This window comes from Schistocerca americana, chromosome 8 (assembly GCF_021461395.2).
Source record: "Schistocerca americana isolate TAMUIC-IGC-003095 chromosome 8, iqSchAmer2.1, whole genome shotgun sequence".
Classification (NCBI taxonomy): domain Eukaryota; kingdom Metazoa; phylum Arthropoda; class Insecta; order Orthoptera; family Acrididae; genus Schistocerca; species Schistocerca americana.
In genome coordinates this window covers 31,787,931-31,803,587 of record NC_060126.1, presented here as the reverse complement: position 1 = coordinate 31,803,587, position 15,657 = coordinate 31,787,931, and the positions used below count along the sequence as shown (strand labels likewise).

The following is a 15,657-nucleotide window of genomic DNA, read 5'->3' as shown; positions in this document are numbered from 1 at the left end:
GCAGGTGCAGTTAATCATTGGGCATGAAGAACAGCTTCTTGTTGATTTGGAAAACAATGCTGCAGTGGAATGGAAAAAGATTGTTAATGCTAAGCCACACTTGAGTTCTTTGGACATTACTGAAATGCCAGGGCTGGTGTTAGGGTACCAAGAGCTCCAAACTGCTGCAGAAAACCTGATGAAAGATTTAGAGGGGGAAGCTGGGATACGAAAAAAGCCTGTTTTACCAGGCAGTGTTGTCTTTAAATTGTATGACACATATGGTCTAGATGAGAAACATATCAGAGAATTAGCAGATGCAGAAGGAATCAGTGTAGATATGGAAGGTTTTCATGTGCAACTTGACAATGCTAAGTTAAGGACTAAAAAAGGTTTCACTGTTGCAACAGAAAATGAATTGAATTATGACACCATACTTCAGTTAAGGGAGAATGGAATTTATGCTACAGAAGATCAATATAAATATATGTATTCTAAAGAAAATGGTGTGTATATGTTTCCTTATTTGAAGTGCAGTGTGCAAGCAATTGTAGTAGATGGGAAGTGTGTAGAAAGAACACAGCCAGGAATAGAATCCAAGATAATTTTAAACAAGTCTAACTTTTATCATGAAGCTGGTGGCCAGGAAAGTGATAGTGGCTATATGGAACTGCAAAATGGTTTGAAAGTAGCTGTTAACAGTGTAACAAACTGCCAAGGCTACATTCTGCACAAAATTGTAATGGATACAAACAGTGGTAAGTTGTGTTTTACTTCACTGTTTCATATGTGACTCATTATCTTACTTCTGCAGTTTATCTGACAAAACAAAGGAGACTTTATCATTGTTTCATGTATGTTACCACTGTTCTTTGAAACTCTTGGTACAGTAGTGTTTTTGTGTAAAGTCTGCAGTAAAAATGTTAGTTACTGAAAGTATCAGTTCTATCATGTTCTCTTGCAGATGTAGCCAAACTAAAGTTGACAACTTCTAAAAGTACCTGTTAATTTTTCAGTAATTTCTATGGAAATATATTTTTAATATATGGAAGGAAACATTCCACGTGGGAAAAATTATATATAAAAACAAAGATGAGGTGACTTACCGAACAAAAGCGCTGGCAGGTCGATAGACACACAAACAAACACAAACATACACACAAAATTCAAGCTTTCGCAACAAACTGTTGCCTCATCAGGAAAGAGGGAAGGAGAGGGGAAGACGAAAGGAAGTGGGTTTTAAAGGAGAGGGTAAGGAGTCATTCCAATCCCGGGAGCGGAAAGACTTACCTTAGGGGGAAAAAAGGACAGGTATACACTCGCACACACGCACATATCCATCCACACATACAGACACAAGCAGACATATTTAAAGACAAAGAGTTTGGGCAGAGATGTCAGTCGAGGCAGAAGTGTAGAGGCAAAGAAGTTGTTGAAAGACAGGTGAGGTATGAGTGGCGGCAACTTGAAATTAGCGGAGATTGAGGCCTGGCGGATGACGAGAAGAGAGGATATACTGAAGGGCAAGTTCCCATCTCCGGAGTTCGGATAGGTTGGTGTTGGTGGGAAGTATCCAGATAACCCGGACGGTGTAACACTGTGCCAAGATGTGCTGGCCGTGCACCAAGGCATGTTTAGCCACAGGGTGATCCTCATTACCAACAAACACTGTCTGCCTGTGTCCATTCATGCGAATGGACAGTTTGTTGCTGGTCATTCCCACATAGAATGCGTCTCAGTGTAGGCAGGTCAGTTGGTAAATCACGTGGGTGCTTTCACACGTGGCTCTGCCTTTGATCGTGTACACCTTCCGGGTTACAGGACTGGAGTAGGTGGCGGTGGGAGGGTGCATGGGACAGGTTTTGCATCGGGGGCGGTTACAAGGATAGGAGCCAGAGGGTAGGGAAGGTGGTTTGGGGATTTCATAGGGATGAACTAACAGGTTACGAAGGTTAGGTGGACGGCGGAAAGACACTCTTGGCGGAGTGGGGAGGATTTCATGAAGGATGGATCTCATTTCAGGGCAGGATTTGAGGAAGTCGTATCCCTGCTGGAGAGCCACATTCAGAGTCTGGTCCAGTCCCGGAAAGTATCCTGTCACAAGTGGGGCACTTTTGTGGTTCTTCTGTGGGGGATTCTGGGATTGAGGGGACGAGGAAGTGGCTCTGGTTATTTGCTTCTGTACCAGGTCGAGAGGGTAGTTGCGGGATGCGAAAGCTGTTTTCAGGTTGTTGGTGTAATGATTCAGGGATTCCGGACTGGAGCAGATTCGTTTGCCACGAAGACCTAGGCTGTAGGGAAGGGACCGTTTGATGTGGAATGGGTGGCAGCTGTCATAATGGAGGTACTGTTGCTTGTTGGTGGGTTTGATGTGGACGGACGTGTGAAGTTGGCCATTGGACAGGTGGAGGTCAACGTCAAGGAAAGTGGCATGGGATTTGGAGTAGGACCAGGTGAAACTGATGGAACCCAAGGAGTTGAGGTTGGAGAGGAAATTCTGGAGTTCTTCTTCACTGTGAGTCCAGATCATGAAGATGTCATCAATAAATCTGTACCAAACTTTGGGTTGGCAGACTTGGGTAACCAAGAAGGCTTCCTCTAAGCGACCCATGAATAGGTTGGCGTACGAGGGGGCCATCCTGGTACCCATGGCTGTTCCCTTTAATTGTTGGTATGTCTGGCCTTCAAAAGTGAAGAAGTTGTGGGTCAGGATGAAGCTGGCTAAGGTGATGAGGAAAGAGGTTTTAGGTAGGGTGGCAGGTGATCGGCGTGAAAGGAAATGCTCCATCTGCCAACCCAAAGTTTGGTACAGATTTATTGATGACATCTTCATGATCTGGACTCACAGTGAAGAAGAACTCCAGAATTTCCTCTCCAACCTCAACTCCTTGGGTTCCATCAGTTTCACCTGGTCCTACTCCAAATCCCATGCCACTTTCCTTGACGTTGACCTCCACCTGTCCAATGGCCAACTTCACACGTCCGTCCACATCAAACCCACCAACAAGCAACAGTACCTCCATTATGACAGCTGCCACCCATTCCACATCAAACGGTCCCTTCCCTACAGCCTAGGTCTTCGTGGCAAACGAATCTGCTCCAGTCCGGAATCCCTGAATCATTACACCAACAACCTGAAAACAGCTTTCGCATCCCGCAACTACCCTCTCGACCTGGTACAGAAGCAAATAACCAGAGCCACTTCCTCGTCCCCTCAATCCCAGAATCCCCCACAGAAGAACCACAAAAGTGCCCCACTTGTGACAGGATACTTTCCGGGACTGGACCAGACTCTGAATGTGGCTCTCCAGCAGGGATACGACTTCCTCAAATCCTGCCCTGAAATGAGATCCATCCTTCATGAAATCCTCCCCACTCCGCCAAGAGTGTCTTTCCGCCGTCCACCTAACCTTCGTAACCTGTTAGTTCATCCCTATGAAATCCCCAAACCACCTTCCCTACCCTCTGGCTCCTATCCTTGTAACCGCCCCCGATGCAAAACCTGTCCCATGCACCCTCCCACCGCCACCTACTCCAGTCCTGTAACCCGGAAGGTGTACACGATCAAAGGCAGAGCCACGTGTGAAAGCACCCACGTGATTTACCAACTGACCTGCCTACACTGTGACGCATTCTATGTGGGAATGACCAGCAACAAACTGTCCATTCGCATGAATGGACACAGGCAGACAGTGTTTGTTGGTAATGAGGATCACCCTGTGGCTAAACATGCCTTGGTGCACGGCCAGCACATCTTGGCACAGTGTTACACCGTCCGGGTTATCTGGATACTTCCCACCAACACCAACCTATCCGAACTCCGGAGATGGGAACTTGCCCTTCAGTATATCCTCTCTTCTCGTCATCCGCCAGGCCTCAATCTCCGCTAATTTCAAGTTGCCGCCACTCATACCTCACCTGTCTTTCAACAACTTCTTTGCCTCTACACTTCTGCCTCGACTGACATCTCTGCCCAAACTCTTTGTCTTTAAATATGTCTGCTTGTGTCTGTATGTGTGGATGGATATGTGCGTGTGTGCGAGTGTATACCTGTCCTTTTTTCCCCCTAAGGTAAGTCTTTCCGCTCCCGGGATTGGAATGACTCCTTACCCTCTCCTTTAAAACCCACTTCCTTTCGTCTTCCCCTCTCCTTCCCTCTTTCCTGATGAGGCAACAGTTTGTTGCGAAAGCTTGAATTTTGTGTGTATGTTTGTGTTTGTTTGTGTGTCTATCGACCTGCCAGCGCTTTTGTTCGGTAAGTCACCTCATCTTTGTTTTTATATATAATTTTTCCCACGTGGAATGTTTCCTTCCATATATTGATATCATTAATTTGAATCCAACAATTACGTTTGTTATTGTCACTGTTGCATTTCGAAATCTTTTCTGTCGTCTTATTTTCCTCTTTCTGTTTTTGCCAGTAGTTTCACTTTGTATTCACCTTCTCCTTTTTGCTGTAATCTGCTATACTATTTTATCCCACCTATATATATATACTCAATAATACGTAACCCACTTCCAAACCATAACCAAAAAAATTTTTTTTGCCGCTTTCAGCACTACCGCCGCTATAATATCCACCGTTTCTAGTTCACAAACAGCTCCTTTCACCTTTTAAACAACTATTTCGGCCAGTTCTAAGAACTTTCGCTTTATTTCCATATCCGTTTTTCCCACACCACTGATCATTTTTAGCCGCTTCCCACAGGTCTTAACGCGATTATTTCTTCGTCAGACAATTGTTAGCCTCATTTTCATAATCTGCCACCACAATACCACTCCTTTTAATATACTACACGCAGTTTTTTCGAAATTTTCGCGAATTTCTCCGTCCTTTAACGTGTTTTGGCGGCAACACAACCACCTAACCTTTATGCACATCGTTGTCTACCAACCCAAGTCCAACATAGCCCAGCTGTAACCAACACCTATTCGCCTTTTTTCATTCCAGATCTCCAGTTTCTTTCCGTTTCACCTTTATCTCTCCCCATATATTTTTATTTTCATTTTCATTTCACCTCATGTTACACTTTCCACCTTCTAATACCATGTCACCCTCACAACACCCCCACAATGACCCCATTAAGTTTTATTTACATTCCCTCCGCAAACATGCCTTCGCCCTAGCCAGATTACACTCCCATATTCTATTTTCTCAGGCTTGTCTGACATTTGGCATCACCCCCAAAGGCCTCACACTTAAAGTTCCCATCTCTGGCTGCAACCCTTCCTTCCATCAGTCCCTATACCAGTTCCAAACTGAACAATCCATTGCCCTCACCCACCTAATCCTTCACCTACACATCAACTCAGCCAATGAACACACCCGTCAACTCCTATCCTTAATAAAAGTCCTTAATCTTTCCTCTCCCACATCCACACCGGCTGTTCAGAGCATCCTCCTACAGGCCAACCGTAAATTAGAACAGCATGCCACCCTCCACCTCAAAAAACTATCCAATCTCCTGGTTTCCCACCTCCGGAAAGGCAACTCACTCACCCTTCACAACCTTTCCAGCAAACCTCAACCTCCTCTCATTGCACACAAACCCAGTCTCTCCCATCTACTCAATCTCCCACTTCCAGCTCCACTCCCTCCAAAACCTCAAAATTCCGATCAACACAATCTGGAACCACAACACCCTAATTCAGTAGTTAACCTTTCCTCCAAACCTCTCTCCCAATCCGAAACCTCTGTCCTATCCAAAGGCCTCACCTTCAGCCCCACTCCCAGATTCAACCAAACAGCCCTCGTCAAAGATTTACTGTCCTACACTCGTACTCTCTGCTGGAAGTATCACTTTGCCACGAAGAAAAATGATCCTAATCCTACTCCTAATGATCCGACTCCTCAAGACACCATCCAAATTGAACCCTGCCTGGAACAGTTCCGTCCTCCGTCACAGCGGGACCCACCTCCTCTTCCTCAAAATCACCCTCTCCAAACCTTCCAGGAATTTCTGACTTCCAGCCTTGCATCTCAATCCTCCTAAAAAACCTTAATCCTACACCCAACATCACCACTGCTGAAGCCCAGGCTATCCGTGATCTGAAGGCTGACCGATCCATCGTCATTCTTCCGGCGGACAAGGGTTCCACGACCGTGGTACTTGATCGTCGGGAGTATGTGGCTGAGGGACTGCGTCAGCTTTCAGACAACACCACATACAAAGTTTGCCAAGGTAACCCCATTCCCGATGTCCAGGCGGAGCTTCAAGGAATCCTCAGAACCTTAGGCCCCCTGCAAAACCTTTCACCTGACTCCATCAACCTCCTGACCCCACCGACACCCCGCACCCCTACCTTCTACCTTCTTCCTAAAATCCACAAACCCAATCATCCCGGCCGCCCCATTGTAGCTGGTTACCAAGCCCCCACAGAACGTATCTCTGCCTACGTAGATCAACACCTTCAACCCATTACATGCAGTCTCCCATCCTTCATCAAGGACACCAACCACTTCCTTGAACGCCTGGAATCCTTACCCAATCTGTTACCCCCGGAAACCATCCTTGTAACCATTGATGCCACGTCCTTATACACAAATATTCCGCATGTCCAGGGCCTCGCTGCGATGGAGCATTTCCTTTCACGCCGATCACCTGCCACCCTACCTAAAACCTCTTTCCTCATCACCTTAGCCAGCTTCATCCTGACCCACAACTTCTTCACTTTTGAAGGCCAGACATACCAACAATTAAAGGGAACAGCCATGGGTACCAGGATGGCCCCCTCGTACGCCAACCTATTCATGGGTCGCTTAGAGGAAGCCTTCTTGGTTACCCAAGTCTGCCAACCCAAAGTTTGGTACAGATTTATTGATGACATCTTCATGATCTGGACTCACAGTGAAGAAGAACTCCAGAATTTCCTCTCCAACCTCAACTCCTTGGGTTCCATCAGTTTCACCTGGTCCTACTCCAAATCCCATGCCACTTTCCTTGACGTTGACCTCCACCTGTCCAATGGCCAACTTCACACGTCCGTCCACATCAAACCCACCAACAAGCAACAGTACCTCCATTATGACAGCTGCCACCCATTCCACATCAAACGGTCCCTTCCCTACAGCCTAGGTCTTCGTGGCAAACGAATCTGCTCCAGTCCGGAATCCCTGAATCATTACACCAACAACCTGAAAACAGCTTTCGCATCCCGCAACTACCCTCTCGACCTGGTACAGAAGCAAATAACCAGAGCCACTTCCTCGTCCCCTCAATCCCAGAAGAACCACAAAAGTGCCCCACTTGTGACAGGATACTTTCCGGGACTGGACCAGACTCTGAATGTGGCTCTCCAGCAGGGATACGACTTCCTCAAATCCTGCCCTGAAATGAGATCCATCCTTCATGAAATCCTCCCCACTCCGCCAAGAGTGTCTTTCCGCCGTCCACCTAACCTTCGTAACCTGTTAGTTCATCCCTATGAAATCCCCAAACCACCTTCCCTACCCTCTGGCTCCTATCCTTGTAACCGCCCCCGATGCAAAACCTGTCCCATGCACCCTCCCACCGCCACCTACTCCAGTCCTGTAACCCGGAAGGTGTACACGATCAAAGGCAGAGCCACGTGTGAAAGCACCCACGTGATTTACCAACTGACCTGCCTACACTGTGACGCATTCTATGTGGGAATGACCAGCAACAAACTGTCCATTCGCATGAATGGACACAGGCAGACAGTGTTTGTTGGTAATGAGGATCACCCTGTGGCTAAACATGCCTTGGTGCACGGCCAGCACATCTTGGCACAGTGTTACACCGTCCGGGTTATCTGGATACTTCCCACCAACACCAACCTATCCGAACTCCGGAGATGGGAACTTGCCCTTCAGTATATCCTCTCTTCTCGTCATCCGCCAGGCCTCAATCTCCGCTAATTTCAAGTTGCCGCCACTCATACCTCACCTGTCTTTCAACAACTTCTTTGCCTCTACACTTCTGCCTCGACTGACATCTCTGCCCAAACTCTTTGTCTTTAAATATGTCTGCTTGTGTCTGTATGTGTGGATGGATATGTGCGTGTGTGCGAGTGTATACCTGTCCTTTTTTCCCCCTAAGGTAAGTCTTTCCGCTCCCGGGATTGGAATGACTCCTTACCCTCTCCTTTAAAACCCACTTCCTTTCGTCTTCCCCTCTCCTTCCCTCTTTCCTGATGAGGCAACAGTTTGTTGCGAAAGCTTGAATTTTGTGTGTATGTTTGTGTTTGTTTGTGTGTCTATCGACCTGCCAGCGCTTTTGTTCGGTAAGTCACCTCATCTTTGTTTTTATATGAAATATATTTTTAAATTCACATGATGATGTAGTTCACAAAAATACTGTTACTTTTATTTAAGTAATTTTATCAACTGAACAGCCTAAAACTGAACTAAAACAGACCACCAGAATGTCTCCTTACTTTGCAACAGCAGACTGTCGATGTCTATATTCGACATCTTCAACAAATATAGATCTCTTTGGTCAACAGAAGAAATAGGAACTACGATTTTCCTGCCTATTCATTGTTAATACCCATTTCTGTCAATGCTTTCGTGTTTCATTCTGTGACTGTTGTTCCAAACGCTAATGACTTCAACGGTGTCTGCATATCTTTGTCAGTCTGCTATGATTCGCTAAGTTGACATCATCACTAACTAATGTGGATTTACTAATTTGATTTTGGGAGGAAAGAAACTAGTGGGACAACTTGACTAAAAGAGGCATAAATGTATAGTCAGTTTGGTAATGTGGGACTGAGGCACCAATACAGTAAGCAGATTCAAAAGGATGTTGGTTACTGTAGGTGTGCGGAGATGAAGAGGCTTGCACAGGATAGACTAGGATTGAGACTTGCATCTAATTGGTCTTCAGACTGAATGCCACAACAACAACAACAGTGCCATAATAAAGAACCAAACATGATATACAGTGCTGGTACTCAAGAAAATTTACATCCGAATCTGGACATAGGATTGTGCACTTTATGCCGAATTATGCTTTTTAGTATGGTTCACGACGCCTGTTACCTGGGGCTCTCTGGCAACTGCTGCAACGAATCAATTTCTAACAGGTCATGGGAAAATATTGCGAATGTTGTTTGAAAAGTGTTACTTTCAAAGTAAATTTCGTTTGACACAAGTTGAACAGTGTGTGAGAATGTACAATTGATATCTTAAATCACAGAGCGTTTGACTCTCATTTAAAAATCAACTCTTTGAGGACGACCATCTAGAAGAATTTCGAGCCCAGATCAGACATTTACGTAATTATTAAAAATTTTACTGGTACGTTTGTGTGATGTATCTTAAAGTGTAACACGCGCAAAAAGATCAGCATTATATGTGGAAGCTTAGCTTCTCTTGCAGCTTATTAATCTTCGAGACCAATATTATTTGTGAAAGCTTTGTCTTTCTTGTAGCAACACTATTTATATTAATTTAAACCATTAACTTTTCTTTTTTGTGCGTTCACGCTACTTAAGAGTAATCTTGCTATCGGTTGACGACATCACGTGTCCTGTGCTGTCATCAGCTGGCGAGATCACGTGACGTGAGCTATGACTGGCTTACAAAAGTGCGTCGCAGTCTCGAATTCATTGCTTTGGAAAGTAAAATGCGGTGTTTGGTGGAATTTGAATTTATACCTCCGTAACACGAAAAAATGTAGTGTACATGTTGCTGCACATCAAAGATGTTTCCAAAACCTGTTTCCCCCACCCCCTCACCCCCTGGGTTTCGTTTCTAAAGTGCCGGAAAATTCTACGCCTGTGTAGAAAACCATAAACATACTAGGGATTGATAAGTTTTACAGCGCCGAGGAAAAAGTGTATTTTCACCCAGGAGAAAGTGTATTTTCAAACGGGAAATCCGGGAACTTTTTTTTCTTGTCCATGTATACTTCCTGTTTATATGTCGCTCCAGATATCCTTTGAAACTATTGCATGACTTTTATTTAATTTATAGGACTTTTAAATAATGGTAAACGTGTGTTTGTTTTCTTTCTTTCTTTCTTTTTTTAAATAATACTTAGTGGTTTGTGATTAACTGTTTCCTCCTACCATAGTTAGTTCCCTTGCATAGCTAGATAAAACATTACAGAGAAACACAGAAACAGCATTGCACAGGCAACTAGGTTTTAGACATTTCTGGATTGTCGAACAATGTGCACACCACGAACAGCTCATTTCGCTTATAAACTTCCAGTGCAGAAAAAAATGCATTGTGGTTTGAAGAATGGTTGCACCTGTTGCATCTGTCAGTACTTCCTGTCATTTCCTCTTGAGAGTGGATCAGCAGTTATTATAAAGATGTTTTGTAAGAGTGTTTTTATAAGTATAATTTACAATCTGTTGATACTTCACCATGTAGCCTTGGAATAGAATGCTCTGTCTTTGGAATTACATCAGTGGATGCTTGTTAGGTTTAACTGCACCTGTTCAGAATAAGTATTTAATGCAACTGGTTACAAAACATGGCCATACCAATTTGACATAGACAAAGCTGTTGATATATCCAGTTTCTTTCTGTGATCATCTTCTAAGAAGATCGAAAAGGGTTTCTGCAAATAGAAGATACAGTGAAAGTTTGATTTTACATTCTCCGATTTTACATTTTTCACAATTCTACACCATAAATTTGTAGCCTCTTTGAAAAACCCATAAGATCAGTACTAAAAATTCTCCAATTTTATAAGGTTTACCTCAGTTCTAAGTTCTTACTCGATGTCTCACTCATTTTCATACTATTTTCTTCCTATTGACATTTGATGTGACTGAATGTGTTATGAGTGGCACAAAAGACAGATGGTTCACACCACAGGTGGTGGTAGAATTAAGGGAATATTTTAGGTCGTTGTGTAGAGGGCAGAAGTGAGGGAGGAAATGCTGACATAATCCACGATCAGTGTTGTCAACATCACTTGTAACATTTAGCTTAACTGTGCAATTATGTTACAACCACTGCTAGGTTGCAGAGGTAATGGAAAAAACAAGATAATCGATGTGAAGTGTTACGGACCGAGCCAATATGTGACAAAGGGGCTCAGCCACCAACTTTTCTTGCGCCACTTATAACACAGTCTCATCTTTTTGCACGTATTTCCAATGTACTGTATTCAGCAACAGTATCAATCATCGACCTTTTAAATTCAACACTGGGTCTTGAAGAATATGCTCAGTCATAATCGAGGAAACATCACTCATTTCCGGCTAATGAACTCTTATTGGCTGGCGACTCGTTAATCACCCAATAGCCAGGGCAGCCACCACACCACGCTAAAACATGTAGCATAAACTTGCCTACTGTATGAGTGGAAAGGGGGAGTAGTCCCTCAATGGCAGGAGTGCAGGTAGGCGTGAAAGCATTTTGTGAAATGCTGAAAATATATTTTTCGTGCAGATGTGCTATGACAGAGATGTCACACAGAAATAAAACAAGGGTTTTGCAATAGTTTTTAAAGTCTTTCAACTTCAAATCTGACACGATACAATTGCTACAACTGCATACACTACTCATGTATGTGCTTTGCACCACACACTATAGATCGTACAGGTTGGAAGCAGTGATAGAAGTCATGAAGCAAAACTATAGCAACTGAACTTTCTTTCAAATTTACATTTTACACAGCGTACGGAAATTCACTCAGCTGACTTCTAATAAGCCTCTGACTTCAATAGGGGAAATAAATTCATTTTTTCAAGAGTCTGTTTCTCACATCAAGCCTAAAATAACACTTTAACAATGGTGAGCATATGAAGTGCATTAAACAATAACAAAAGTGGTGACAAAGTTTGTCATTAAGCAGATGTCCGCGTTTATGCTTACGGTTTAACCACCTAGTTGCTGTGATGTTTTCAGTTTAATTCAACGTGTTCATAATTTTTGCCTTTTTCTGGGTGAGCACAAAGAATTCTGAAAACTTGTGTTTTGAACATACTATTTGTGGTCATAGCATGTAGGAAAATAGCTCGATTACCTTGTACCCAGATTCCAGTTTCAATTTTTGATGACATTTTACTTGCTGTTACACATTTGTGATTTTTTAAGAACTGATGAAATTCTTTACCACGAATTATTGTGTAAAGATTGTATTTTACAATTAATTTCCTTCACTTAAACAGATTCTGTACAAAGTATTGGAGAGGACTGCAATTTTTAATCATAAATGCCACGTACCTGTGTTTTTGCTCATATTTTGGGGAATTTTAACATTTCCCTCAATTCAGCAGGTTTCCTCAATTTTGTGTTTTGTAAGTCTGGTCTGCACGAAAACGTAAAATAGGTGTTTCACTGTATTCCTGCATCTACATGATATTCTACAAACCTTTGCGAAGTGGATGGCAGAGGGCGTTTGTCACTTGTGCTGTGGTTGGAGCCATTTCAGAATTGTATTTAAATAAAATTGGGTGGCAACCCCAAGGTAATATAGAGGTGTATGTCTTCTCATAGTTTACAACTTAATATAAGAGAAGTTTCTGTGAATGTATTTGCATGGGGTGTTATTCCATCATGTGGTGCCCCAAATTCAAACATTTCTTAAGGTATTCTGAATTCACCCCCTTGTATGTGTTCTTTTTGACATACATTTAACTCTTTTTCTAACAGTGGTGGTGCTGGGGGAGGGGAGGGTGCGTTTGTTGACATCTTTTTGAGTCCCTCCTTTTGGCTGTATATGCCTACAAAACGTGTCCCAACCTCCTCTTCGTAGAGGCTCATAATGGAATTTTTTGGAAACTCATGAAGCCAAGGTAAAGTTTTCAGGGCCTAAAACATGTGGATGAGTTATTCTTGTACTCAAGAATGTTTAGCAGAAGTCTGCTTTAGGACTGAGAATACTAACTGCTGCTTCTCAGTATATTTATTCCGGAATAAAAATTTGTCATAAATAATATATCTACTTTTTCCAAACTGACATCTCAGTTCATGAAATCAGTACTACACAAATATTTAAAGTCAGTCACTTTGGGTCAGAAATGTATCCCTTATTCAGGAACACATTTCCAATAACTTGCCAGCAGCCACGAAAACTAATAAAGTTCAGTTTAAGAGGAGCTTTGGATTTATTGGTGGCCAACTCCTCCTACTTCATTGACAAATTTCTCAGTAGAACCAACTGATGCATATATATTATTAGTAATATCAAACTATGTGAGTTTTACATAAAATCTGTCATTTGTATATCTTGTAAACTGAGTTTTATCTCTGATGATGTGTTACTACAATAACCTAAGAATTATCATGTGCATGTGAGTGTATTATTTGACTAACTCTGTATCCATGAGGACCATTTTGCTTGGGATCTGTGAAAGATACATTAGCATATCTGTTTTTCATTGTAAATATGTATCGTGCATTTTTGTTTTATGACATGTTCTAAATTCTTGAGCATCTCCTCAATATGGATCTATGAAACAAAAAGTGCACCTTATCTAATCCAAGAGCAAACATCTTCGTTCAATTTGTATCCATTAGACTTGAAAGCAGATGCAAAACTCTGGTTATTTATGCTCCTTAATAGTGTTATTGTGCTGTAGAGTGTGTAACACAAATATAATACAATGTGTTCCACATCGAGGATTAATCAGAAAAGAATAATTTTACTTATTAGGCCGTGTCATTATGAAACACTAAAACAACTGAAATGCCCATGTTTTGACTGACTTTGCAGCAATCCTCTCCAGAGCAAGTTAGTCACCGTGAAGAGGACAGCTGCAAAGTTGGTTGAATTGTCAGAATTTTAGTTGTTTTAGTGTTTCATAATGAGGCAGCCTAATACCTAAAATTAGTTTACTCAAACTGGCATTGGCTGTGGAAGTCTACAAACTTACCTAAGCATTGCAGTAGGTCAGTTTAGGCAGTAAAATGTTAACTCTGATAGACAAAAGACTCTCTCTCTCTCTCTCTCTCTCTCTCTCTCTCCCCCCCGCCCCCCCACTCCCCCCCACCCCCCCACCCACCCACCTACCCACCCTTCTCTGAAGCTGATAACACGTAACCAACTGAGTAAAGGGAAAGCCAATGCTGTCTGTTGCATGACAACATTCCCAACTGTACTGTAGTACAGGTAGCAGTCTCTTTCAAGATCCCTGATGTCTGTAACATCTTTGAAAATGGTGTGGGAGTGTAACATAGTCTTTTAAAAGCCATCCTCCTTCTGAAGTACTAGTACTGCAAAGAACCATCATGTGATCGTTTAGTACTGGTAACCACTTTTTTTTCCGTTGCTGTACATGGAAAATGGTTGCGGGTCATCCAAGAAAAATAAACTGGTTCGACATATCAGTTGTCAGTCTTGGAACATTTTCATTGACATAATAGAAGAAGAAATTATTTTCTGAAATAAAGTGAGGAAGCAAAGGAGCCATTGAAACAGAATAAGAATGACTCAAACTTTTAGTAAAATTGATTTTAAAATTTCCTTCTTAATTAGACAGATAGGAGTTAGGAAAAACAAAAGATTAACATGTACATGTGCTGATTTGAAGGAAAGGTTATTTAGAATCACGGACATAAACCACAGGAAACTATAAGTGTTGCTATAGTATAATTCTTTAGTTACAAATCATTGTAATATGTAAAATTAATCTTCCTTTGTATAAAACCTTTCACAGCTGTATATGCTGTTTGCTGGTTTCAGTGAGAAACACTGTGTAAGCTACTTACTCTTTCCTGAATTGTATAAAAATTAAAAATGGCATCCCATCCCATGGCCTACTCCTGATTTTGACCAACAGAAATTACGTTCACGTCATTTCATATTAATAGCAGAAACATTCATGGTCCATCCATAGTTGTCGTTGGTCACTTAGTACACAAAATTTCTTTTGTACCTAGATGGAGAGCAGATTCTAATGAAATCAACAGGTTGATAAGCAGATCGCAAAGTTAGTTCGGCATGAAGTAAAAGATAAATTTTTCTCGAAAAATCTAGTATTTTTTCATTGAGAAGTTCAATGACAACTGGGTCCACGATACCCATGAAAATTTTAAATGAAATAATTTTGCTTTTGGCTCTTAAAACATTATATATTGCAGTATCAATTCAGACATATGGTCATTTTCAAGCATTGTCAGATGTTGTGACACACTATATAATACAGAGCTGTGAAATGCTGTGTTAGAGCAGTTGCATGTTGTGCTATGAATTTATCTGCTGTTCCACACGTCAGAAAGGTGGCAAAATATTTGTATAAAAGCTTAAATTTATATTTCACATTGCAGGTGTGTTAAATAGATCACATATAGCAACCCAGATGTGTTCCATAGGGATCAGATCAGATGAATTTGATGAAAATAACATCAATGCGAATTCAGTATTGTGCTCATCAAACCACTGTAGCACGATACTGGTCTTACGACACAGACAGTTACCCTGCCACAAGATACTGTCACCTGTGCAGGGATGTGTGTGGTGCACACAATGTTCACAGTCCACAGGTGTTACGGTGCCTTAGATTGCTGCCACAAGTCCCACAGAAGCTCAGGTGAATGTCCCCCATAACATAATACTGCCACTGTGACCTGTATATGTGAGGCAGGGCAGCTGTTCACTTGGTGATTGTGTATCCTGACACATCAGTTGACCTGGGTTAACAAAGAAACCTGCTTCATCCAACCAGCCATCATATGTTCATAAATCCACAATCCAATCTCAGTGATCCAATGTCCACTGCATCAACAATTGATGTCGTCTTGGGGTCAAT

At 42.3% G+C, this 15,657-nt stretch overlaps 1 protein-coding gene across 2 annotated transcripts in view; it reads left to right on the top strand.

Annotated features, from left to right (window-relative positions):
• LOC124544968 (alanine--tRNA ligase, mitochondrial) overlaps positions 1-15,657 on the top strand; it is a 91,838-nt gene that overhangs the window by 26,090 nt on the left and 50,091 nt on the right. For both annotated transcript variants that reach the window (XM_047123715.1, XM_047123716.1), the window contains exon 8: positions 5-737. In XM_047123715.1, the coding sequence (XP_046979671.1) occupies positions 5-737 (733 nt within the window). The remainder of the gene's footprint in view (positions 1-4; positions 738-15,657) is intronic.